We start from the raw sequence: 24,666 nt of genomic DNA, 5'->3' as shown, positions 1-24,666 counted from the left end.
ACCGGTTCGTCTCGCGCGGTTGCCCGCGTCGCTCGTAAAACTTCCGCGGCGAGCGGTGCTCGCTACGAAGGACAGATAGAAAAGTGAAAGAGCCAGGAGGAGGAGGAGGAGGAGGAGGAGTGCAAGGAGGATCTTCTGAAAGGAAATTCCTGATAAGGAGAATCTTGAAATTCGTCGTCGTAACTCGCGGAACTGGCAGAACTCGAGAAGTTCGCGACGCTCTCCTTCTTCTCTCTTCACTCCTACTCTCTCGTGAGATCGCGACTCTTTAGTCCACTGCTCGAAAAGACTTTTGTGGCGAGAAATGAAAATATTAAACGAGGACAGGCTGGATATACGCGCAGTCGATCGAGAGTGTCGTGTGACGAAGTTTTTCGAGAGCGGACAGGCTGGTTCTCCCCGTGAATGACGCTGAGGGGAGAGACGACCGCCTGGTGCAGATTTGCATGATATCGACTACATAATTGCGAAAGTCGAGTAGCCGGGACAGCGGGCGATGCGACGACGATTTTCCTCGTCGAACGGTGAAACTTCCATGCGGGAAGTTCACGCGACACGTGAAAGCCAAGTTACCCCGTCGTTCGAACTTCGAGGCTGTTGAATTTCGAGCGAGGACTCGCTGGGAACCGCGATCCCGCTGTTTTCGTGCGTCGTCGCTTCTATTCGAATTTTCTTCCTTGTCTCCTTGAATCGCTTCGAGAGGTTCGACTATTCGAAGGAATTAAAAAACCAAAAATTACATTGAAAAAGAGAGACGTCGTAAAATCGACTGAAGTCGCGTGCAGAGTCTCATCGTTTCGTTAAAGTTTGATCCAAGAACAGCTGATCGCGGTGAATCCGTTTATATCCGAGGTCTGTTCGCTGTTCAACGCGGATATTGGAGTCAAGTTCGAGAACGAGACGGGCTACGAAGCTGGAAAAGATCGAGAGCAAACGGTCGAAACGGTTGGTGGGTTAGGTTAGCTCGATAAAGAAGACAAAGCGAATTCGTTGTTGCGAACTGCGAGAAAGCCACTAGGAATTCACTGGAAACCGTCGTGGCACGGCTGTCGATGTTTGTTCCCATGAAAGATGAATTTCGCCTGGGGCGAGGTCGGCGAATCACGTAGCGAGTTTCGATACGCCTCGGTTCCTGATCAACGGAATTCTTTAGCAATCGAACGGAGAGCTTTTCCCGTCGTGTTTTCCTTCCTAAACGGAATTTGGAAGTCGAATGCCCGGCTGGAAACGACAACGCCGCCGTTCGACGCGTTTCGACGAGACTCGTGGCTAGCGGAGTCGATGGAGATGAAATTCTACGGTCAGCTCGGGAATCTTCGACCGTGGCGAACCAGTCGGAAGGATCAGAGAAAAGGATCAGCGATTAAAGAATTCCTGACGGATGAAAACGATTTCACCGACAGCCACGAGGAACGTTCCGTGAGAAAAATGCTAGCTTTACGGAAAAATGATCGACCCACATTTCTCGTAATCGATGAACCACCACCAGTCGTGGATAGAAATTAGACAATTTCGTTCGTTCGAATAAACGAAGGAGAGCCAGGAGTTACGAGGAGGAGGAAGAAGAAGAAGAAGAAGAATCTCGACAGTCGATGACGATGGTAGTTCTGAATCGTTTCGATGGCACCGTCGATAGCGAAACATCGAGAGAAGTCGAGTTAAGCGAAGTGTCGCCGCAGAAGCGTAACTCCTTTTGGCGGTCGGATAAAGAAGGTTTTAATCGGTCGACGGAGATGCTGGGGGACGATCTGGAAGGAGCCAGCGACCGCTCGTCCAGCCCCCATCGTAACGAGGCATTGTTCTGTCGCGGGCTCGATAAGATGGCCGCGCTTCGCTTCGTTAACGTTTCTCGAAAGCCTTTTTAGCCAGGCGACGTTGATAACTTCTGGCAAAGTGCGCGACGACTGCCTCCCTTTGTGCCTGGCTCGAAGGACACTCTGCGATCGAGCCTCGCGTTCAATGGCGCGCCATAATTGCGGCCGCGCGCCGATTTTCTTCTTGTACTCGCGCGATCTGCCCGCAGGCTCTTCGTTTCGCCTTATTGTCGAGCCGCGTCTCGGATACTGTTTACGCGCGAAAGAATCGCTCTGCAGTTGTACGCTCTTAAGAACTCTGGAAAAGCATAGTAAACCGTAGACTACGCGTCATTTCCTCTGAAACTTCGTCATAAAGAGTACGGCGAATTTGCGAGTCGCGCGAACCACGTCCGCTCGTATCCAGCGTCGAAACTGTCGGCTGACTTCCGCTTTTTCACCAGGGTTCGCCTATCCAACGGATATCTCGTTCCACCGTCCTTAATGCCAGCAATATCTGGCATCTGGTATCTGAGCGAAGCAAAGATTTATCGAAGCCACCATAAATTCATCCAGCATGGAATCTCCTTATCTGGCTGGTACACGTGCTCGTCTGAAACCAAAGGATCCAACGTCGCTCTATCCGTTTCGATCTGTGGACGAGGCTGGCGCGCGTATCCAGCTGGAAGCGCGTTCCTTTATAGCTTCGCCTCGCATGAACGAACTCGATGGCCGTAATGGTACCTCTAACGAAGCGATGGAGAAACGCGAAACGAAATTACAACGCGTTTCGAAAGGCTGTGGGGGACAAGGGGCGAGGCCCTCGATGTAGATCGAAGCTTGCTCGGACACGGGGAACGCGACGGGGCTGCGAACTCGACGCGCGTCGCTCTCGCGCTGAAAATTACTCTTTCGCCGGACAATGCGCCACGTCACCCGGAAACGAGCGCGTCGAAAAATGAGCCCGGTCGCGAAAATGGGGCTTTGCGAGTACAGAGGCGCGTCCGTGTTTGGTGCGTCCAAGTTGGAGAGGACTTGTCGCTCCGCAGGCCAGGAACAAACAGACTTCCGCCATTCTTTCGAGCTTTTTCACTCTAGCTTCGTTTATTACCAACGAAATGAAAAACTACGATGGACTCTTTCGAATTTTATTCCTGCGATTTTGCGAGCACGCGTGGTCGCGCGATCGTAAGAGCGTTTTCCTGGGATCAACGGAATATTATTCCCGTTTCCTTGGCACTCGCGACGAGTGCTCTTTGCCTGGGACCAGCTGGATGCTCGAGCTCTTCTTCTTCTCGAGCACGCGACATTGTTCCTTTCGCCTTTCACCTGTTGTCTCAGCTCAGCTCGCGGAAGAAACGACCATTTTCGAGCGTATTTACCTGCACGTAGTGGCCCAGGATGGGCAAATACAATGGTATCGATAAGAGAGAGATTCCTCGAGCGATGACACGTTTCTGATATTGCCCCGCGCTGGGCCATTATTTCGCAGCAGATCGTGCTCGATCGATGAACGTTCGACTCGATCGAATCATCCTCAAGCCGCGTTCACCGTTCCATCGTATCGAGAAAGTAGTATTCTTCATCGAAAGAAAGTTACGCGGTTCTTTGAAGGGAATATTAGCTTCCGCTCGTTAAACAAACGATCCTTCGAAGCGACGAGAAGAAGGCTAATGAAAGAATATTAATACCTTCTTCTGTGTTTCTTCGCGAATTCGGCCATCTGCTCGTGCCTTTAAGACGCTCTCAGGATGATTTCATTAAACGAAGACTAAGAAATTCACCCAACACAAAAGACTACCTTTATTACTCGAACCATATTGAATTCTCCTATCCACCTCCATCTTATACCACGTAGCGAAACAATAAAAAACCTCGAATTAATAACGATAATTGAATCGCGTGCTCGCGAACGCGGAAAGTTTCACTTCGCGGACGCTCGATGGAAACGATTCCAACGGCACTGTAAACGTTCGAGTCGCATCCTTGTTTGCTCAACAAGGATACCACGGAAGAAGGGGCGAGGCTCCAGCAATTCCCTGGCGTTGATGGGAATAAAGCACGACGGAGCGGGGAATCCCTTAACCGTTGGTAATCAAGAGGGGCTGGAAATAACAGTCCGCAACGGATCGAAGATCGTAAACGGCTCGACGATAAGGAAGCCTGTGAGATCCTGTCGAAACGGCGCTGCTGCCTAAAACGCTCGGAACAACAAGGCAGACCCAGTTGCTCGTTCATCCCAGACGAGAGTTAAGCGTGCATTAGCGCGTGGCCAGCCTCCGGGTATCCGCCGAAACTGTACGGGAATCGAACTAATAATACACAGCAGCAGATCGCATGATCTAGTCCGAAGGGAGAGCTAAGCAGCGGACCGTAAAGGGGCTAGGATCACGGGATAATGGTCGAAGCGTACAGCCTCCTGCTGAGAGCCAGCGCTAGATAGTCGTACGGCCCTTTATAATCTAAGCCTCGCCGAGATGACGTCCAGGATAACGAAGGCGGAGCCTCAGGGCATGATAGAGTGCCTCCACGCAACGGTCTCTCTTCAAACTCTCGAGAAAGATTGATATACATCGCGAGCACTTTTCGAGAACTACTCCTGCGCAACGTTAGACACGGAGACGCGCGGGTACTTTGAGAACTGATATCGTTAACGAGCTCGTGACTCGTGATGGAAGTCTGTCAATGATCGAGACGTTTCTGGTCAATTATTTTCTGATTGATTTCTGCAAGGCAAATGAGAAACAGATAAAGAAGAAATGGATAATGGAGAGCAATGTCTACGCGTATGTATGTTTATAGCTGATCGCGCGATCGATCGAGAGGAATTAGCGATCGAAGCAGCGTGAAGCAAACGAATTTTCGCCGGCTTCGTTGTCGCGGCACGCGCATTGTGTCGTCGTCACAATGAGAGCGGGCACAAAAAGTTAGGTGAAAAAGACAGTTTCGTCGAACTGTGATTAAATCCGCTCGCGTAGCGGATGGAAAGGGAGACTCTTCTTTTCTTTTTTTTTCGTTCGTCGAGTCGCGTGGACGAATCGAAAATCGTCCGCGTGGCAATTAAAAGTCGCGAAGCCTCGTTAACGGACGTTGAGGTGTTCGCAAAAAGAGGATCGGGGAAAAAATCGCGCAGAGCACCTGGGATCCTGGGACGCCCTCGTTAATTGTCACGCGTCGATTGCAGCTCGCTGAAAAGCGACTGAAGATCGACGAGTCACAGGTGGATAGGTTTCCCTTTTGTCCAGATTTCCGGTCGACGGTAGAGGGTTAAAGGGAATACGGGACGAGGTGCACGCGAGTGGCTCCTGCAACCGGAAACTCGTGAAGATAGACAAGTAGAACAAAGCTAAAAAGAAAAGTTAACACCTCGTGACCAGATTCTCGAACACCACTCGATTTCTCGTGTCACTGACAACCAATTACAACTTCCAACCCTTCGTGCGACACAAACTCGTTCTCTATAGCAATTCGTTCACCGTGAAATTAATATAAAACCCCATCCAAGTGTTAGCGCGCGATTAGAATATCCCGTTTGGTTCTCAGTTGAGCGACGGCACTGTGTCAGAGGCGCCGCGTCGCGTGGCCATCGAGGGTGGTCCCGGAAGCGGAAGAACGACCCTCTGCCTGCGTCTGCTGCACCAGTGGGCCATTCAAGGCGACGGGCCAGCGCTGGCCTTCATCGTTCCTCTTCGCGAGCTACGAGGCAGCCCTGTGCTGAATTACCTGGCTCGAGAATTGTTCCCAAGGACCGCAGCCATAGGTGACGCGGTCGCCCAAGTCTGGCGCACGCTGCACTTAATGGAGGACCGGGTACTCTTCATTCTGGACGGATACGACGAGTGCGTGGGCGGCAGGGCGTCCCTTGGCGACGCGGTGGACCTCCTCGAGGGTCGACTGTTCCCGGACGCGAGGATCCTGGTCACTTGCTCGCCGAACAACTCTGGCGTGCTGTCGCCGCTGGTGCAGAGGAGGATTCATTTGGCGGGGCTGAAGTGGCCGCACGTCGAGAGGCTCTGCGTCGCGTATTTCATCCACAACGACAACGCGGAGAAGGCGTGCGAGTTCCTCGAGGCGTTGAACGTGCAGCCGCAGACCGTCAAGCAGCTTGGCCAGCACCCACTTGGCTGGATTATGCTCTGCTGCCTCTACCAGGTATTTATCGCGATTAAATAACGTTCGAATGATAAATAGTACTGATAACTGTTAGTCTAGGCTCGTACCATGCGCACGATACGGTACTGGATAACATTTTTTTGCTATTATTTGAATAACAAACCGAGACTTTCGGTTGGCAGGACTCAGGCGGTCTACCAACGGAAACCAGCGCGTTGGTCCAAGCCGCGGTGAAGTGTATCGTGAAGAGGAGCCTGGATCCACCGGTGCCCTACAACGAGGAGATTCCAGGTCACTGCAGAAAACGACTCGAAGACTTTGGAAAGTTGTCGCTGGCCGCGCTCAGGGAGGGCAGGTGTTGCTACACGGAGGCTGAATTGAGGGCACGAGGCGGCGGTATCGAGGTGACCAGGCTGGGCTTCTTGACCAAAGGGTTGACATTCGGGCAACGACGAAAACCAGACTTGTACACGCCCATTCACATGGCTGTGGCCGAGTTCCTGGCTGCCTACTACTTAACCTCCGTGGCGCAGTACGCTAACATTCTTCGAAGAGAATTGGAGGGACTACCATCAGGGATCATCAGCCATCTGGCTGGTCTGCTGGGACCCAAAACGCACCTGATACTGAACCAACTGTGCCCGTTGGAGGTGCCGCCCAGAACGGTGTTCTCGTTGCTGAAAGCAGCTGGTGCGTCCGACGGGAACATCTCAGCAGTGTGCAGACTAGTTGGAGCGGGGCCAGGGTTCGGTCCAGCACCGAACGAGAGACCACCAGCGCCGTTGGTTCACACGTCGCCGTTGGAACTCGAGGGATGGGCGAGGATCCTCGAGAGTCCCGCGTGCACCCTCGAAGCCCTCGAAGTGGTCTTCCAAGTGGAGAGGGGCTCCGATCCGAGGTACCTGGACGACTTCTTCGAGGCGCTGGCTGGGAACGAGAGCGTCAAACTCGTCAGGATCACGTCGCTGCTTGGACAAGAGTTCCCAGCTGACGAGGCGCAGAAGATGGCCGGGCACTTGAAGAGCGTCCTTGGGAAGAAGAAGCTGAACGATTTCGAGCTGGTCATCACTTGTTTGGAAGAGGCGGCGCACGACAGGTGAGTGTGCATTCGATGCAACATTCGCTATACGTTCGAAACGAGAGGCTCGCGAGATTTGCCAATAAATCGAGGGATACGGCTGTTATAATTCGTTCCGGATGGTACGCGAATTTCGGGACGGTTGCAACGCGGAAAGTTCCCGGGCGGCTGCTCGTTAAGCCGACAGGGGAAAAAGCGTCCGCGCAGATGTCCGACAATATCGGAAAGTGGATTAAAAAAGTTTGTACGCTCAGTTTTTAACTCGACCAGGGGAAGCTGTTTCGGCAGGGATACAGGGGGGGTGTTTTTAGACAGACCAGGTTTGCTTTTAACAAAACGTCGTTAAAAATCTTGAAGAATACCCTGTAAACAACAACGACTTCGTCGCGATACCCTGGCATCGCGTGGAAGGCGAGAAAGTAAATGAAAAATTTCGCCAGCTACGAAGAAGACGTGTGTGACCCTAGCTGGATGAACGTGGAGGGTAGGAAAAAATACTGGATGTTTACCAGACGAAAGGAGTACGAATATACGCGAAGGGTGACGACGGTTCGAGTCCCCATTTGCATAATCGGTCCGCGTCCTGGTGCAGCCGCTCGCCCGCGCGCGTTTATATTGGTCGTGTCAGACGTTCTGCTTTCCAGAATGAACACCAGCTACCGAGAGGGGAAAGAAATCGAGCCACGACGGGGTTACCAGTCGCGCGCAGCCCTAACAATAATTACACGAGAACTCACTGCGTCTGCTATTGAATTCCGTTTTCCTGTTCCTCTTCTTCGCCTCGTTTCTAAATTCCCTCGAAAGAATATCAGGGAACGCCAGATGGCGAGTATCGCGCAGAAGCCCATCGAACGGACCGTAGCGTTCAAAAAATGACTGACAAGAGCGTCCAATTTCCGGCGGATGACTCTCGGGAAATTTCAATTCCCTAACGCGGCACGCTCGCGCGAGGGAAGCTCGTCGCGACGATATTCGCGCCCCTTCGACGAAGGCGCACCTCGCACGTCGGAGAGGTTTTTTTCACGCGTGACCCCGTGACGAGGCGGCCGGAATTCGATATTCAAAGCACGGCCAGCGAGCACGCTCCCGAACGTGGCAACAAGAGCCGAGTAACAATGAACGGCCCTCGAGAGGGGGTTGAATCACGACTGCATAAAGTCACGGCGGAGAAAAAGTCGAGAAAGTGGCGGAACAATATGCCGCGGCAAGAATGGAGGCGAGTGGCTGGGAGGTTCGTCTTTTTTTCTCTCTCTCTCTCTCTTCTTCTCTCCCTTTGCGATTCGAGGGTCGCGAAGGGGCTGTCTCGTGGCCCGTGGCGAAAAATTAAGAAGTACGCGCCACGATGGTTTTCATAGTTGAACGCTGGGCCAGTTCTCTCTCCACCTGTCTCCACCTCTTTCCCTGTAACGACTCTACCTACTTACTCTTGGCCGCGAACCTTCTTCCTTTGACTTCCTTCCGTTCCTCCTAGCTTCTCCGCGACGCGCCACGGCGTCTTGTTTCTCTCGCCTTTAACGTCGCCGCTTCCACGACCACCGAAAGCAGTCGCGGTCCCTCGTCGCATCCACCCACTACCTCTGCTTCTCGCCGCTTTCAAAGTTTTCGGAGACTCCTCGAGTACTTTACGCCAGGCGGGTGATTCATAATTTTTCTCGCAACGGGACTTCCCCTCCCTGGCGGCGCCCTTTAGCGGTACGCGTCCTCGAAAAAGCTCGACTACGATTTAAGACGGCAATGAAATTCCAGGGTCCCTTAATCTCGTTCCCTTTCCGCTCCTCTTCTCCTCTTCAATCCCGCGAACCTTGTCCGCTTCCCCTTTCCGTCCAATTTCTCTGATTACTCCCAAACAAACTCTTTCTGTTACTCGCTTCACGATCCACCCCTGCAGTCGCTGTTTCCCATTTTGACGAGCTCCCAGGACCACCGCGTTCCTTATTGCGCCCACCTTCCTCATCCGTGACCAATACCAGAGGAAACTCCACGGGATCACGCTACCAGATGCGGAACGAGGGGCAAGGAGAGCCGTCTTAACCACCGTTCGCTCAAAGGCGGACGTATTCTCGACCTGGCGAGCTCATTGTTGCGCAACGTGACAGCAGACGGTCGTTCTCGTCGCCTCATCTCGTTTCTCTCAGGAGTTACTCTCAGGACGAATGGTCCGTCGTGCGAATGGACGAACCGAACAGACATCGTGGAAATAATCGAACTTTTTCAGGCAGACGTCGAACCCGCCAAAGTTTCTGACGTCTCGAGGAATTAACGCGAAGATCGCTCACCGCGTTCGAGTGGCTCCTTTTTTCGCGAGCCATGGTAAAAAAAAAGGAGTGCTCGAAGCTGTTCATCCGGTTAAATGGAGAAGTTGCATTAAGAGAATCCTGCTAGATTTACCCTTGGAGCGAGTAAATTCTTTTCCCCGTGCCGCGCGTCCACGTCGAGAGTTTCCTTCTGCGAGGACGCCAAGCTCTAATGCAACCTTTAAACAGCACGATTATGCCACGAGGAATTTTCATCTCGCGAGTGAAACTCGAGATGAAGCTTTTGAAAGAGAAAATGTTAGATTAACAACGTTCGAGCGTGATAATAGTCGGTGATTAGCTGCTGAATATACGGAGATCTCGCGTTGGATAACGTTGACGAACAGATAGCGTTTCATAGAACCTCGATCAAGAAGCTGCACGACCCGGATGATCGACAGCCGACCGAATACGCGTTTGAAACGCGGCTGCAAGTGATAGAGGACGAAATTGGTCAGACGAGCCCTCCGTGTCCAAGTGCAGTGGCCATCGAACGCGTTAACGAGTTAAGAGCGTCGTTTCTCTGTTCTGCGATTTGCTAACGACGAATAAAACCCATCCGCCTTTTTGCTCGTTTCTATGCTAATACGCACGAAAGTTGCAACGAGCAGCGCGCGTTTGTTCGAACGTCCAATAAAACGGTGTCAGCTCGAATCAATAACCGAGCTCGATGCATTTGTATCAACCTCGAAAACGCGGCGGTTCATTAATTTATTAATATTGTTATTACGCTTCGAAGAGTGTAAATATCGAAAGGGGGCGGTTTGGCTCGTCGAGTAATTAATAAACGTGTGCGCCGTACCTTTTAACGATTCAACGCGTGCACCCTCCCACGCGATCCGACTTGTTCGTGTGTGGAGCACGCTCCTGATGTAAAAGTTCCCCGTTGATCCGGAAACGCCCCCTCGCTCGTATCGCTGATCGTACCCCGTGAAAACCCCTGGCGAGCTTTCCGGCGGACGTGTAACTCAGGAGGAAATCCAGACTCGTTTGCAATTCTCCGAGGAGAAGCAACCGTGGCCTCCCCGTCGCTGCATAACTGTTGCTCCGCGTACGCGCGCCAGCCTCTCGAAATAATGGCGGCTAGACAGGCGGGGGCGAACATTATACATGCATAAATCTAGCGCGAGAACGCTGGGCGGGCGCACGTATTTTGGTTCCCGGCTGAATTTACACGGCGAGCCGGCTCGCAATTACCGGGACGGGCAACTTGCGAAAAACGTTTCCATTTCGAGAGCGAGCGATGGTTCATTGCGGGGCAAAAATTTGGCGGTGTTCCTTTTTTACTTTTTCTATTTGAATTATGACGCCGCTGGCCCCGCTCGGAAAGTGGAACGGCTGGTCCTATCGATCCGCGAACGCCCGTTTACGCTTTCAGCTTTTTCGTCGACATTTCGCAAACACTGCATGTTCGTATCGGTAACAGCGTGTCAAGCACCCGCCCTATGAAGGGAACCGCCATGTTGGCGAAACGTTGCCAGGAAAATTGCTGGGCGTCTCGCTCGCGGTAAGACGCGAAATCTCGCCAGGAGAAAGACTCGCGTGCCGTCGACACTCTCCGCTCGATTATCCCTCCCGTTTCAGACCCGAGCGACCGTAAACGCGACTGTTTAATCCGTTTTAAGCGCGACCGTTCCGTTCGTATTGTACGTTTCCAGGTCCGCGGGTAAACGAGAATGATCTCGGGTCAAACAGACGGCGGGGGTGGGAGTCGCGCAATCGAGTTAAACCAAATGACCAATGATTCGGTGCGGCCAATTCCCCGTGTCCCGTCGAACGGTCGCCGCGGCACGGTTCCACGTAATTCAGCCGTTTGTAACGAACAGAGGCATCGATCGGCTGTTCCAGATTGGAGTGCGTGGTGAACGCCCTTTGCCGTGGACTGAGTCACGCGTCGAGCAGCCTGGCGCGGCTGGTGCTCGACATGAATCTGTCCGGCGAGCAAGTGTCCCGTGTCTGCGACGCTCTTCGTGGCTGCGTCCAGGTACAGGCGCTGCACTTGCCCCATTTGGGATGCGGCTGCGAGGGCCTCGCGTCCGTCGCTGAGCTGCTGAAGGAGAGGCCGCTGCTGGCGTTGAATCTTGCTGGTAGCTGGGGCGCCAAGAACGAGGATCCATCCAGCTCTGGAATCAGTATGGGTAAAACCTTCCCGTTATTACTCTCTTTTATTTTCCACCTCTAATCTCTCTCGTTTGTTTCTCTCAGCTGTATTTAGCGGTTCGCGAATCTAACGCGATTCGCGGGTAATCGAAATCTCGTAGCCGTTTCAGCCGCGCTTGGCACAGTTGAGAAATTACAGGCGCACAGGAAACGTTCGCTTGTTCCAGCGCAACGGTCGGGGTTTTTGTTTCTCTCTTTTCTCTTCTATTTTAATTTCCAACGTTTCACCGTGCTCCGTTTGCGCAATCAATGCGACGAGCTTCAACCATCCGAAAGGATCGCGTCCGGCTCGACGGAACTGCAAATAATAGGAAGCGAATCATCGCTGAGCGACGTCGCCCTCCTACGCGCGACGCGACCAAGTTTTTAATAATAGCCCCGGTAACGATGGCTTATTGCTCGAAGCCATCCCTCTGTTCTCCATCGTGGCCCATCCGTCGATCCAACGAACCATCCGCGCGTAAAAAAAAATCGAGCCGGATCTCCGCGAAACGATCCGTGGACTCTCGTACGACAAAGTCACGCGAGAGCGAGCCGACGGTCAGCGGCGCGGGACCAACGAGGTTGACGAAGCGCGGCTGGGTCGGTCGCGCGATCAACGAGCGCGAGCTTAACGAAGCCCCCGGGCTTAAGACAAACTGAATTAATGATCGAACGAGCTAAACGGCTCGTAACGTACCCTCGTCCTCCGCTTTGGCCGCCGAGCAACCGAGAAAAAACGAAAGGGAAGCGCGGAGAGCAACGCTGACCGCTTGAAATTTTGATACGCGCCACTTCGTTAAACGCGCTCCACTATCGGCCGCCATTAAGGCCAATATGCATGATAGCCTCGTACGCGGTGCATCGAGATTTATTGCCAACCGGATGCACTTAGACGGAATCCAGTCCGCCGGTATTGCCGATCGGAGTGCCTAATACGAACATGACGCGCGCCTGGAATTATGGCCGTCGAGAGGATCCAGGATGGCGGATCGATGTGCTGTCGGAGAACGGAGGACGTCGAGCAACGTCGAGTCGCGCCAGGCCTCGACGAAGATTCGCACGGGGGGGTTTAAAAAAGTTCGCGAGAGACTCGCGAGGCGGGGACGAAAATTGGGAACGCAAACGTAAACCGAGAACAGGCTAGTCATTAGCTGGCTATGTCCACGGAATTAGAAAGTTGGAATTAGAGCAGTTCCCGGTCGGACCGCGTAAGTTCCCGCGGCGTTTTCCATTGGGCGCGAGAACGGAACTCCAATCCTTTCGAAACTTTAAGCCGCTCGTACCATTTCCCCGAGTTACCGCGCGGAGTACGTCGCGCGTAAGGCCGTCGCGTTGGGCTGTTCGTTCAATTTATGAAACGGAGAAGATTCTCTCTCATGAACGGAATTGCGAACCGCGACCCGCTCGATACGACGATTTGTCTCGGATAACGAATACGTCGGGATGTTCTCCAATTTGCGGTGGAATTAGTTGCTCCGTTTTACCTGAGTTTCTATGGTACACCGTGGGAAGATCGATGCACTTTGTCTTCCTCTGGAGTATTCTTTTTCAAACTGACGAACAGGACGATCGTCTAGACGATAAACCTCGTCGACTACCGCAGTTTAAGCACGCTGCCATCTCGAGTAACGAACGCGTGCGATTTTATATCGCGAAGTAACGATGCTTTGGTATCGATACTCTTGACAGGCTCTCGTTGCGAGTTTCGAAACTACTTTTAATATCTACCTTTTTAGTAGGTCGAGCGTTGCTCGCAGCAACGTTCGAAGGATAAAATTCCTGCAGTTTGGAAGCATTTTTAAAGGACCACGTGTGCGACACGCAGAGTAACTTTGGTAGCCGCGACGGGATTAAAACGACGGAGTAATGCGCACCCTCGAGAGGGTGAGTCGCGATCGATCGCGCCGCGAAATTACGAATCGGAAGTCGGACGATCAAGGGACAATTATGGAAAGCCTCGCGGTAAATCGTCGAATCGCTCGTAAACGTCCAAACGGGGGAGAACAAGCTTTACGATCGCCTCTGGTCCTCCAGCAAATTCACCAGGTCTCTCGCAGAGACTCTCCCCTCCGCGATAAGATCGTGGCCCTCCATTCGACTGTTTGCACAGCCGTGAAGGGTGGAAAAAAAATCAGTGGCACTTTGCGCGAGCGTTCGAGAATCGCCGGCCCGTTTCACCAGGAATAATAATAACCCTTCGTCTTCTCTCGAGGACGATGAACAGCGGCCCTCGAGGCTGGTTTATACACGGGGCTCGGTGCAAACGACACTTTCCAACTGAATTTCCGCTCGCAAATAACGTATTAATCATCTCCTGGCGGACCCTCCGTGGCCCTTTGTTACACCCTGTCCGAACCTTCTCTCTCTCAACAGCCTCTTAAGGTCTTCCTCCAGCCGCCGTCGTCATTCGACCTCCACGTAACTCGCGTGTCGCTTCACGCTCCCTTCGTATGCGCATGCATGAGCAGCATCGAACAAAGTACTTCGGGAATATCTTTAAATTTGCAGCCTACGCGAACGTTGCGCGCGATTCATTCCCAGGAGAGCGAGAAAATTTTATGATACTGGTACACTGTGGAACTTCAGATTTTCGTTGGTGCACCATTCAACGTAGCTGTACGCGAGATATTTTTTTAGAGACTTTGCAAAGTTTTGAAAAATCGATCTCTCTGGGTGTTGGCTTGTAAACCACCCTCGTAGACGCTCGCTATCAGGAAGACCACGATGTTTCGCTGCCTCGGAGGCAAACGCATGGAAATTTCATCGTCATCCACGGTTCGCTCCAGCGCAAATCTCGCGGAGAGCGAATAAAACAAACATTTGCCTATCAACAATCGCGCGGTGTTCCTTCACGCAGGCATTTGACGTTCCCCAAGCGACATTTCCCTCGGCTTCTCGGCTGCTAGACGATCCTAGGCACCTGTCTCTTGTCTCGTTGGCTCAGACGAACGATCGTCTCGCGGTTTACGTTGCAGTCTTGGTCAACGTACGAGCAAACAGGCGAGCACCAACCACTGTGTACCTCGGTTGTTGCTTCTTCGCAGCGTCTGCAATTACAGCCAACCCCGTCGCGCGACCCTCTGCGCAGAGACTTCCTGTCTCCATCGCCGCTGGGAGAAACGAAATTTCTTGAAATTGCCGATCGATCGACTCGAGGGATTCCCGGGGACTTTAAAGTGGCCCTGTTTCTTCCGTCCTCGGATTCGAGGGGATGCATCGAAAATTGCCAAGCCTGTTCTACTCCTGTAGGATTTGCGTTGCACAGAAACCGCGCGTTCCTCCTCTTTCGAAAGCTCTAACGGTTCGAGGAACGTTTTATCGAGCGTCGAAGCGCGTTCGATAGTTCGATCGTTTTTCTTAGTTTTCATTAAACAGACGTCAGAAAGCTCGAGCTTATTTTCTGACAGGTAGAAAAGAGATCTTCGCGTCGAGGGGAATTCTTCTTCCTGAGGGCGACGAGTCGATAGCCGAGTCGTAGACAAATCAAATCTTTCGGCTTGACGGTTCCTCCAGACAACTCATCGATTCGATTCCTCCTCCCTGCGCTCACTCTCTCCGATCGTCTCGTATATACGGATGATACATCGGTTGCCAAAGAGAAAATACAGAGAGATGGCCAGGAACAACTCGAAGTTCGCTCCACCGAGGGATATTGTTACCCGTCCGTTCTACGTTTTACGAAAACCCCTCGACTCTCCTAAGGGCATTCGCGAATGTTATTCTTATTCGGGTGTCCGCAGAATTTTCGATCGAAACGTGGACTCTCTCCACTCCCTGTTTCGAGGGCATCGAAAATTCCATAGCGCGCCGCAATTTCAATGCGAACACGATGAGATTAACTTTCCGTTCCGATCTAACAACAAATGCAAATTGGTATTTGATAATCCGGTGAATCTATGATAAGCCATCATAAATGGCGGCTGTGTATATACGCGCGGGTATAACTCGATCGCGCGACCTACGGATAATTATGAAGCACACCGTGCATTCTCGATTACACGCGGCCAGCGTATCGTCACCGTCGACCGCTTTTATCAACTACGCGCGCAGCGGATTCAATCGTTTCCATCGTTATTATAAACACGACGAATCCCATCGTTGTCGGAAGCCGCGGTCGTGTATCCATCGTGCAGTATCATCCTAGTCGAACGTTCCACGCAAAGCCAGGTATGCACGATTTTTCAATGATACTTGCATTTCGCTACTGGCGTTGCGTTAACTCAACTCGCGCAAAATAACAGCGAAGCTTTATAATGAATACCATAGAGATTGCATCCTGGTCGCGTAAAACTAAAAGAATCATTTTTGTATGTATCTGATTTGTAAATCACTCGCCAACCACCCTTGTCCCTGGTCGTCCATTTTCTTTTCACCCCTGCGATCCTCCTGTTCTCTCATTTGCACGATTGAAACCGTATCGAGGCAGCTTTTTTTCTCTGGCACGTAATCAGACGAATACCATTCGCCTGGCTGAAGAACAGAACGCTGAGGATCAGAGAAACGTCTCTGGCTCGCGTCACCTGGTGGTAGTGCAAAGCCAGCTCTCATCCGCGGGGACGCGAAACGTAAATCGCGCGTTCGAGGCAGCGATGGCTGTCGCCGCAGCCGCGTGTTCGCCCGAGAGAAATTGAATCCCATCGTTGTCGTCGATTGACATTTGGGTCAGCGTAAGTAGCGCGCTCCGATAATTATTTCCACGGGTTCGAGGACGTCGAGACGGGGGGGCGAGGGGCGTATAAATACGTGCACGTAGTCAGGAGGGCACGCGCAGGATGGATCGATAGGGGATGCAAAATATTTCGCTCGTCTCGCGCTCTGAACCACGCGCGTGATGTCTCTCCTCTGGTTCTCTCTCTTTATATATGTATATACATCTCTCTCTTTTTAATGAATTACCTAATTACGCTGGACGAGTCGCGGCGCGTTCGAAATTTTAATGAAATCCAGGAAGGAAAGAATGGCGACGCTCGACGGGGGGATGGCGGAAGATGCCTGGGACCGTTTATTAGTCTCTTTGCCATTCCATTTGTTCAGTTGGCTACGCGGATGAATTTAGATGCGACGAGATTCTTCGAGCTCCCGTTTCGCCGGCGCAGAGCGAATAAAGGCCGTTGGTCCTCGCGTGTGCCACCATTATCCGACTCGAGTGGTTATTTAGCGAAATAGCACCAGTGGCGTGAAAAAAAGCCACGCTGCTTCGCTGGGTATCGAACGCTTCTTATCGCGACGCTTTAATCTACCCCTTCGCGAGGCGGGGTCGTTGCGTTCGCGGCGAAATCGTAATTCCGTCCGAGCGTTCCGCGCCAGCCACGGCTGATCGAATCTCCAGAGGAATTGAAAACTATTGGAACTCGCCGGAGATTTATAGATCGTCCAATAATAAAACGTTCCCGCCGTGGAAACGCGACGGCTGATGTAACGAGTTCGACGAGCTCGATCCCAGGCTGCTACCAGCCTAGCGGTTGGTAACACGAAGACCTTCAACCGCCTCGCGAGGGAACTTAAGCGTTAACGCGTTTCGCAACCCTCTGGCGTTAACCGTGAGGTTCAGCGTTCGCTGGCGATCCTCGACTTAGTCTCGATGAAGCTTCGTTATTAGTGCTTCCAGTTCGTTGAACGATGCGAAAACAAAGTCGAGATGGATGGTGGTACGGCAAATATCGAGGGGCTACCAAGATTGCATGCGCATTTTCCTATAAAATGCAAAGTGAAAATCCTCGATTGCTTTATATCAGGGATTGACGAAGGAGTATGTCAAATTTTTGTTCAGTTTCTAAACATTTTCCCTTTCGTCGTTTCTATCAGTCTTTACATGTTCGTTGCTCGTGCACGCGTCTCGATGGTGGTTGTCTTCGATTATTCAGACGTTCGACAGAATCTACGAGCGAGAACGGAGAACATTCCCCAACCCCTCTGACGGCGTAGCAATAATAACGAACCGGCTCGCGAGCGAAGCCGCGTTAAACGAACTCGTGGAAACGGGTATTCGATCGGGTTCGATCGCGGCGCGGTGATTCGAGGCGGAATTAAATCTGGCTCGGAACGAGGGAGTACGTTCGCGTCCAATGTACCGTGGCCGATGGAAACGGCCATTACGACGCTTTAGAACGGGGAATGGTTTTTGCGCGGGGCCCTGCGTCGCACCGAGGCAGCGTGAATTCATCGTCGAGCACGCGATAAAAACAGCCGGTGCCTCGATACGAGAGCAATGCGATTGTCGCGTTAAAACGATCCGTCAAGAGGCAAAAACCGCGATTCGGATCATCGCCGTATCCACTGGGCAGGGTGGAACAAAAACCAAAGTGTCTCGCGAGTCCACTAGCTCGCGAGACTTCCCAGACTAATGGGATTTCTGCTTCCAACAGCTTCCTCCGCTTGCTAATCCTCGCAGCGTTCACTGAACGACGATAGTCTGGTGTACTCGCAGACAAAAGTCTCGCGTTCTCCGTTTTCGCAGACGAACCAAGTGACTCGAGGTATCGCTGGAACTTTCGTTGGTTACTGAGTTATATTCTCGAGGCGAGCGGAATTTCGCGATGGGTGAAAAATTCAACGCAACATCCGGTTGCGCACCCGTAACGGGAGGAAGCGGATTAATATTCCAAGCGGAATTCATCGGCTCCTGGCCGGTGCTCGCTCAAATTTCCGGCTCGCGGCGCGGGCACGTACGCGGCGTCTCTATGAGATCACGTTCAAAAAGGAGTTTGTTAACTCCGCTCGAATCCGGAACGAGCGGCGAATTAAACCTATCGCGGACGAGCAGCTCTCGAAAATGCCCGCGGATATAACGAGGTTACCGTATCCGAGGGCTCGGACATGTTTCCCAGCCCTCCTGAGCTCGTGGAACGTTTCGAGGCGCGATCTACGCGAAAATTTGCCACCGTCTCGTTACAACCGGGAAGTTTATCGAACCACTGCGTACGTATCCCTCGTGACGAGCCTCCTTCCGGTATTTATCGTCGCCGCCACGGAATGTTCGAAAGCGCGGCGCGTTGGTAAAGCGTAAAATTTGATCGAGCGGCCAGTCGACTTTGCAAATTCCTCGAGGACGCGACGAGGTCCTCCGCGTAGCCGGCTCGTAAACATTTTTATACCTTTCATCCCCAGCACGAGCTGTTGCGCAGCTTCTTAGGGATAAAATTCCTCCAGCAGCCATGATAACGCGATCGGACAGCCGGTCGACGTTCTGAACCCGCGACAAGACGGGATCCTCGTAAAACAACGCGTCCGCTCGCTTGTAAACCGGAACACTTTTTACCACCGACAGTGCGCTCGTTTCCAGTTCATAATAACGACTCGTTCGCCAGGCGTTCGATACTCGAAAACTGGTGAAATAAAATCGACCCATCCGAAGGAGTCGAACTAGGTAAATTTCAGAACCTACTTACGCGCTGGTCTACTAACACGAAAAGCTTGCGCGTTGCAATTGCAGTCGACGTTCGTTTAAACGGTGCGTTCACCCACGCGTCGCATTGTCCGCCATTGAAGCGATTATCTCGCCAGAGTGTCGGAGTAGGAAGGCCCTTAATAAAGTTCTCCGCGTAAACGTTTCCTGCCAGCATCCGAGTTCGTCGGCTGCTTTACGGAGCAGCTGGCAGCGTTACCTTTCTCGCTTACACACTTCGTTTATATTAATTCTACGCGTCGAGGGACTTTACGACCGGTAAACTCCGTTGAACAGGCTTGAGAACAAGCCGCCTTAGTGTCCCGTACGACGACGCAGTCGTTGCGAGCGTTTATAAACGCCGCGGAATCTCGCGAGTTTCCTTATTGGACCAACTGCACCTCGTCGCCATCTACAAACCGCTTCGATGTCTAAATACAGCTGAATCACGATCTCCTTGAACCCACCCTCGCGTCTGACCATCCAGCTGATTATGAACACTGGTAATTTCCACGCAAACAACCAACAGTCGACAAATCGATTCGATTGCGCAGGTTCTGGTTCCGGTTCCGGAAGTAGCGGTTGCGCGTCCAGCACGCTTGGCACTCTACCCTTGAATCGGTGCTACTCGTCCCTGCCGCGAGGCGCGCTCGCAGCTTATGGCAGTCTGACCAGGCCCGCGACCCTTCCGCGGCTTCCGCTCGGTCTTGGACTTGGCCCAGCGCCCGCGACCGGAAACGGGCCGCTGCCGCAGAACGACCGGGACAGGGACAGCAACGGGAGCAGCAAAAGGAACAGCGACAGCGTGCTTTGTCATCGTTTGCCGCTGCTCCACCCGCTGCCAACTTGCGACGTCAGCAGCCACCAGGGCACAGGCTTCCACGAGATCTTCAATGCTATCAGGTGAGAATTGTCCGACGTGATTTAGGCCGTTCGTTGCTCGCCTATCGCGCTTTTGAAATGTTTCAGAGAGTTCATTAATTTAACGGACCCGGCTGCGTTATTTGCTCGCGAGTTAATTCATTAATCGAAACGAGGTGTTGGTGGTTGGTAAATTAATTTTGGAATATGAGAACGATAACGTCGGCTCGTCCATTAGCGTATACGAGGCTAGTCGTGGTCGTCCATTGATTCATCGTTAACGACGATGCTCAGCCGAGATGTTTAATAAGATTTTTCCAGAGTAAACTGTGAAGACTTGTGGCTGCAGCCGCTCTTCCGTGGTACGCTGTTTCATCTTCGTAACGCTACCGCGGTGTTACTCTTTATTCAATGGGTTAAACAACAGTTTGGAAGGGTTGCTTCGCGTTTAATAACCGCGAGGGGGAGATCGAAAGAAATACGAGGACCCGAGAGTTTCATTTAAGGCGGCGACGGGGTGTTCGCCCTCGAGCAAGTTCGTAGGCCGTGGCAGGAACCGCGACCAGCTCTCCTCCAGCGGGAACTTTCCAAGATTTGGTTCTCGAACAGCCGGTAAATGAGTTATGGAAATTAAGGAGACGAACGGGAGAGTGGCCATTCAGGAAATTATACGAACTTCCGGCGGAAAGTTCCCGCGAAGGATGTGCTCCCCTTTTGGGGGCGGACGATTGTTAGGCGACGAGTTTAAGACCGACTTTAGCCGGATCGCGTCAACAAGATTCAATGCGAACCGTCGAAATTGCGAGAGTCGTGCGAGGATCGTCGAAAGCTTCGCGTTTTCCTTTCTGAGATCGAAAACAATACTCGTGAGCGCAGATGACCGACGACGAGGGGGTTGTCTCGTGTTTCTCGCGAGACTTTACGGGGTTCCATCGCGTTCAAAGGGTTTTAAGAATAAAATTTGCTCACCTGCCGTCGAGGCTCGCCCTGCTGGGTGTTAATTTCAGGTCTCACCTGCGCGTCACCTGGACGTCGCCTATTGTTCGCGATCTCCCTTTCTGTCTTTCCCAGTGCTTCCATTAACGCGACTCGAAACGGAATTCTTTTATCGTCATAATTCGTGCGCCTCAGCTGCAACAGAGAATTTCAGCCGAATTCCCGTCCGTGGCCGCGAGATTGCTCGTCGCGGCCGACAGTTTCGCCGTGCGCAACGTTATAAACCGGATACCGAAGATTTTTCGAATATCAAGCACACCGCTCAGGGAGACCGCCGCGTTACGGGCCGTGGAACGACCGCGTACTTTTTAATTTCGTGGTTGGACTCGCCTCCGTTCCCAGCTATCCTACCCCGCGTCATTTCCTTTGACACGGTGCTCCCTTAGCGCGCAGCTATAATTTCCGCGTAACCCCTTCTGAAGGTAAAATATTACCGTGCAACGAGTCTCTCTTAATTTGAAAATGCAACGTCGCGTCTGCGAGCGCGAAATTGACAATGTCGCGTCGAATTGGACGCAGCTAGCCGAGAAGGTTCCCCCTGGTCGTCGAGATTTCAAAAAACGTGGCCGTAAAACGGAAACCGAGCACGCGAAGCGGGACGGAAACGTCGCGCGGGATCGTCGTAAAAAGAGTCGGAAGGCGTCCCTGTTTTCCCTCTATTGGCCGTGGCGTTTGTGTTCCGCTGGCTGATGTAAAGACGGACGAAAAGAGAACGGCGACCCGGCCCTTTATGAATCCGTTTACGAGCGCGAGCCTCTGTCGCGCTGGAACAACCGGCGGAACGGAAGTTGACCGGCTGTACCGCGGCCTCGTGGCCCATTGTTCCTCCGTTTACGAACGGGGCTGAACGTGTCGTGTTAAACGCGAGAAATAACATGCTACCCTGACCCCTCGCTTCGCTTCGACCTTTGTTCCCCTTAAAGTTCCCGACGTGCCAGCCCTGCCAGCTAGTTTCATTTCTCTGCCTCTTCGTAAAAATCGCACAACTTTTGTCGAGCTCTGGAAAGACGCGACACTTCGCCCAATGAATATCCAACGCGAGTTTCGCGCTGCTACATCGATACGTATCGCGTTCCCTCGTTAACGCGAGGTTCGATTATTATTTTCTGTTGCACCCGTCGCGAGATTTAACGTATTTTCGACACGAACTTTGACGCGGAAGAGCAGTGAAAAAGGGATACGAGGAATCGGCTGGAGTCGAGCGTGCGCGGGGAATTAATTTCCAGAATGTTTTTCTCGGTACGGTCCGATTTACTGCCGTCCGACGGCTGCTGATCCCGTGTTTTTAATTAAAAACATCGCTGGCCCATTCGTACGCGCGCCACCCTCTCGCGTGCCGCGTCCAACCCTGTTCTCGATTCGCTGGAACGTGTGAGAATAAAAACAAGTAGCGCTCAAAGGGTTCGCCGAAGGATTTTGACGCGCGAAGCGTGGCGGGACAGCGTCGGATTTAGACGCGATACGAATACGTCGTGAATAGAAAATTGACGTTTCAGAGGGAACGAGACGTTAAACGAAAGGGGGAAGATTCTCGCGCGAACGCGAGATAAAATGGTCGATGATACTTTCCAAGTTTTACGTTTGAAACGAAACATCTATCGGTCGAAATTTCCAGCGGGAACGAACTTTCCTACCGTTCCCTCGTCCACGAGCGGGAAAGAGCAGCCATTGAAAAAGTATCGCGCGAAGCCTGGCGCAGTTAACGTTATTAAGCATCCGTACTGCTTCAGTATATACACCCTCGCTACCGGGACTTGGAACAATCTTCTTTGAGGGTAGTTAAAAGGAAACTGCGAAAAGGCTGCAAGCTCTACCCTGGCACAATTAACTCGTTTACAAGTTACACTGGCTGGCCATCGATTTCCGCTACCTTCTCTCCCTTCCTCGCGTCTCTATTCCCTCGAGGGAAGAACAGTCAAGGATCTCTTCGCCCGTTTCGTTACCGCATCGAATATTTTCGTACGAACCAAAAATCCCGCGGATCTAATCGAACGAGGCGTCAGGGTTGATTTCTTCCCAAGCACGCGCGATACGTTTCGAATAAACACAGCGAGAGAGAGAAACGAAAGGTTCGCCATTGTTCTCCAGCTGGCTACGCGAGACGGCCATTTTGGGCCCGCAAAAAACCGCCGCGGTTCCATTGTCCAGTGATTTATCCGGGCATTTTTACGTCCGCAGCTGCGCGATTCCAGAAGGTATCCCGTGGCACTCGAAAGGGAAATCAATCGGACGGAGAGGGTCTAAAGTGCGCTGGTATCTGAAATACGTCACGCGGCACACCCCCCGCGATCCATTCGCAGAGGCGATGCCCGTTTATTTTACGCGGGAGAACGCGCCACGACGTTTTCTATACGGCGGCTGAAATCGAGAGAGGAACGGCAGCCGATACGCGCTTTGATTTAATGTATCACTTCTATTGGCCCGAGTAGCTTATCCGCCGCGGGCGTTTCGAATGAAATGTTTCAAAGTACGCGTTGCCGTGCACCACAGGGCAGACATTTTTCCCGCTTCCAGTCAGACACCATTTAAAGACGCGCCATTAGCTCTGCTACCAAACCGTTTCCGTATCGCCAGGCTAATAGTTCGAGCAAATATCCAGCGGAGAGCTAGGACGCCATTAAATCCAGACGCGATCCAGACGATCGAACTGTTACGTGTTTCTTCGCTGTTAAACGAGGCTACGCCATAAGTCATTTGGATTTGTGTTGCGTTGCGTTCTGTTCCGGTCGTCTCGATGGAAATTGCGTAAACGATACGAATCGACACTCGATCGAATAAGGGATGATACGCAGCGATTCGAAGAGGGACTTTTTTTTTCACTCGTATCGAATAATCGGAGACAAGCGCGCGTGGTTGATTACAAACAAGCGTTAATGGCTGATCTAATTTGCCGGGGAACTGCTCGATTTACAAGCGAGCGGGCAATCAACTATCCAGAATCGATCTCGTTAAACACAGACGCGTCTGCGTTACTTCGTTACCTGTCGCTGTAATTACTTTCGTTTTCCAGCGTCCCCCATTTTTAACAATCTTAATTTCCCCCCGTCGACTTTTCCTTTCTCTGGACGTACCAACGGGGACGTGATTCAATTAAAAGTCTATCTGTTCGATTAATAAAGAGGCCAGGCCGGTCTAATCATCGATCTCGCGCAATTACTGGGCTTGTCCGTTCCCTTGATTAAATCATTCGCTGCTGCTCTGCGCCGTCGCATATCGAGCCGGACAATCTTATTATTTTCTCGATAAATTATGCAGCATCGTTGTTACAAATTCGTTCCCATCGACATCTCGTCGCGCAACAGGAACTCTTCTCGATCGCCTTGCCGTATTATCAGCGCACTTTTCTCATGCTAATTTACCATTCGCTCCGACGATGAGTTCATACCACTCCAATTATCGATACCATTAAACGCGAGTGGATTGTCTTTGGTATTGAAATCCTCTGCAATCGTGTCGCGGAGATCAACCACGGCTCTCGTTCGTCCGCCTCTCAACGAATACCAAGACCCACTTTTTCCAAATTCTATTATTTCACCCCCTCTCGAGATATCGCGTGTGTCGAATGGAGGCAAAGATCGAATCGATCGCGACGAATCGTCGACGAATATCGAGCTAATCGATGGCGTTCTGCCCGACACCTCAGAGAGCCGAACTGCAAGCTGAGGTCCCTGAACGTGTCCAAGTGTTTGCTCGGCGGATTGGATGCGGGCTGCCTCGGTGAGACCATCAGAAGGGCGCGTAATTTGGACGCTCTGAGGGCCGCCGGTGCATCCAGGCCAGCGGACGTGATGCCGTTGGTATTGGCGTTGACGGAAGCGCCGTGCCTTCAACTTCTCGATCTGGCCAGCCCGCGGCTCGCCCTCGACGACCACCCCTCCAGACTGCTCTGCCACGCGCTCGCCAGGAACACCACCCTCAAACTGCTCAGCCTCGAGGGATGGACGTTTAGAATAGAGGTAAGTTCACTCAACGTTCGATTACAATTCCAAGTGGCAAAGAGTTTTA

The 24,666-nt window shown here is 52.2% G+C and overlaps 1 protein-coding gene across 1 annotated transcript in view; it reads left to right on the top strand.

Moving 5' to 3' along the window:
• The window catches only part of LOC143427929 (uncharacterized), a 129,046-nt gene that overhangs the window by 93,790 nt on the left and 10,590 nt on the right, over positions 1 to 24,666 (top strand). Inside the window, exons 4-8 of the mRNA XM_076902453.1 lie at positions 5,337 to 5,945; positions 6,089 to 7,002; positions 11,127 to 11,416; positions 19,359 to 19,707; positions 24,305 to 24,617. Coding sequence (XP_076758568.1) covers positions 5,337 to 5,945; positions 6,089 to 7,002; positions 11,127 to 11,416; positions 19,359 to 19,707; positions 24,305 to 24,617 — 2,475 coding nt within the window. The remainder of the gene's footprint in view (positions 1 to 5,336; positions 5,946 to 6,088; positions 7,003 to 11,126; positions 11,417 to 19,358; positions 19,708 to 24,304; positions 24,618 to 24,666) is intronic.

This window comes from Xylocopa sonorina, chromosome 1, assembly GCF_050948175.1.
Source record: "Xylocopa sonorina isolate GNS202 chromosome 1, iyXylSono1_principal, whole genome shotgun sequence".
Lineage (NCBI taxonomy): Eukaryota > Metazoa > Arthropoda > Insecta > Hymenoptera > Apidae > Xylocopa > Xylocopa sonorina.
Note: the sequence above shows the minus strand (reverse complement) of the source record. Positions and strands in the feature narration are given on the sequence as shown.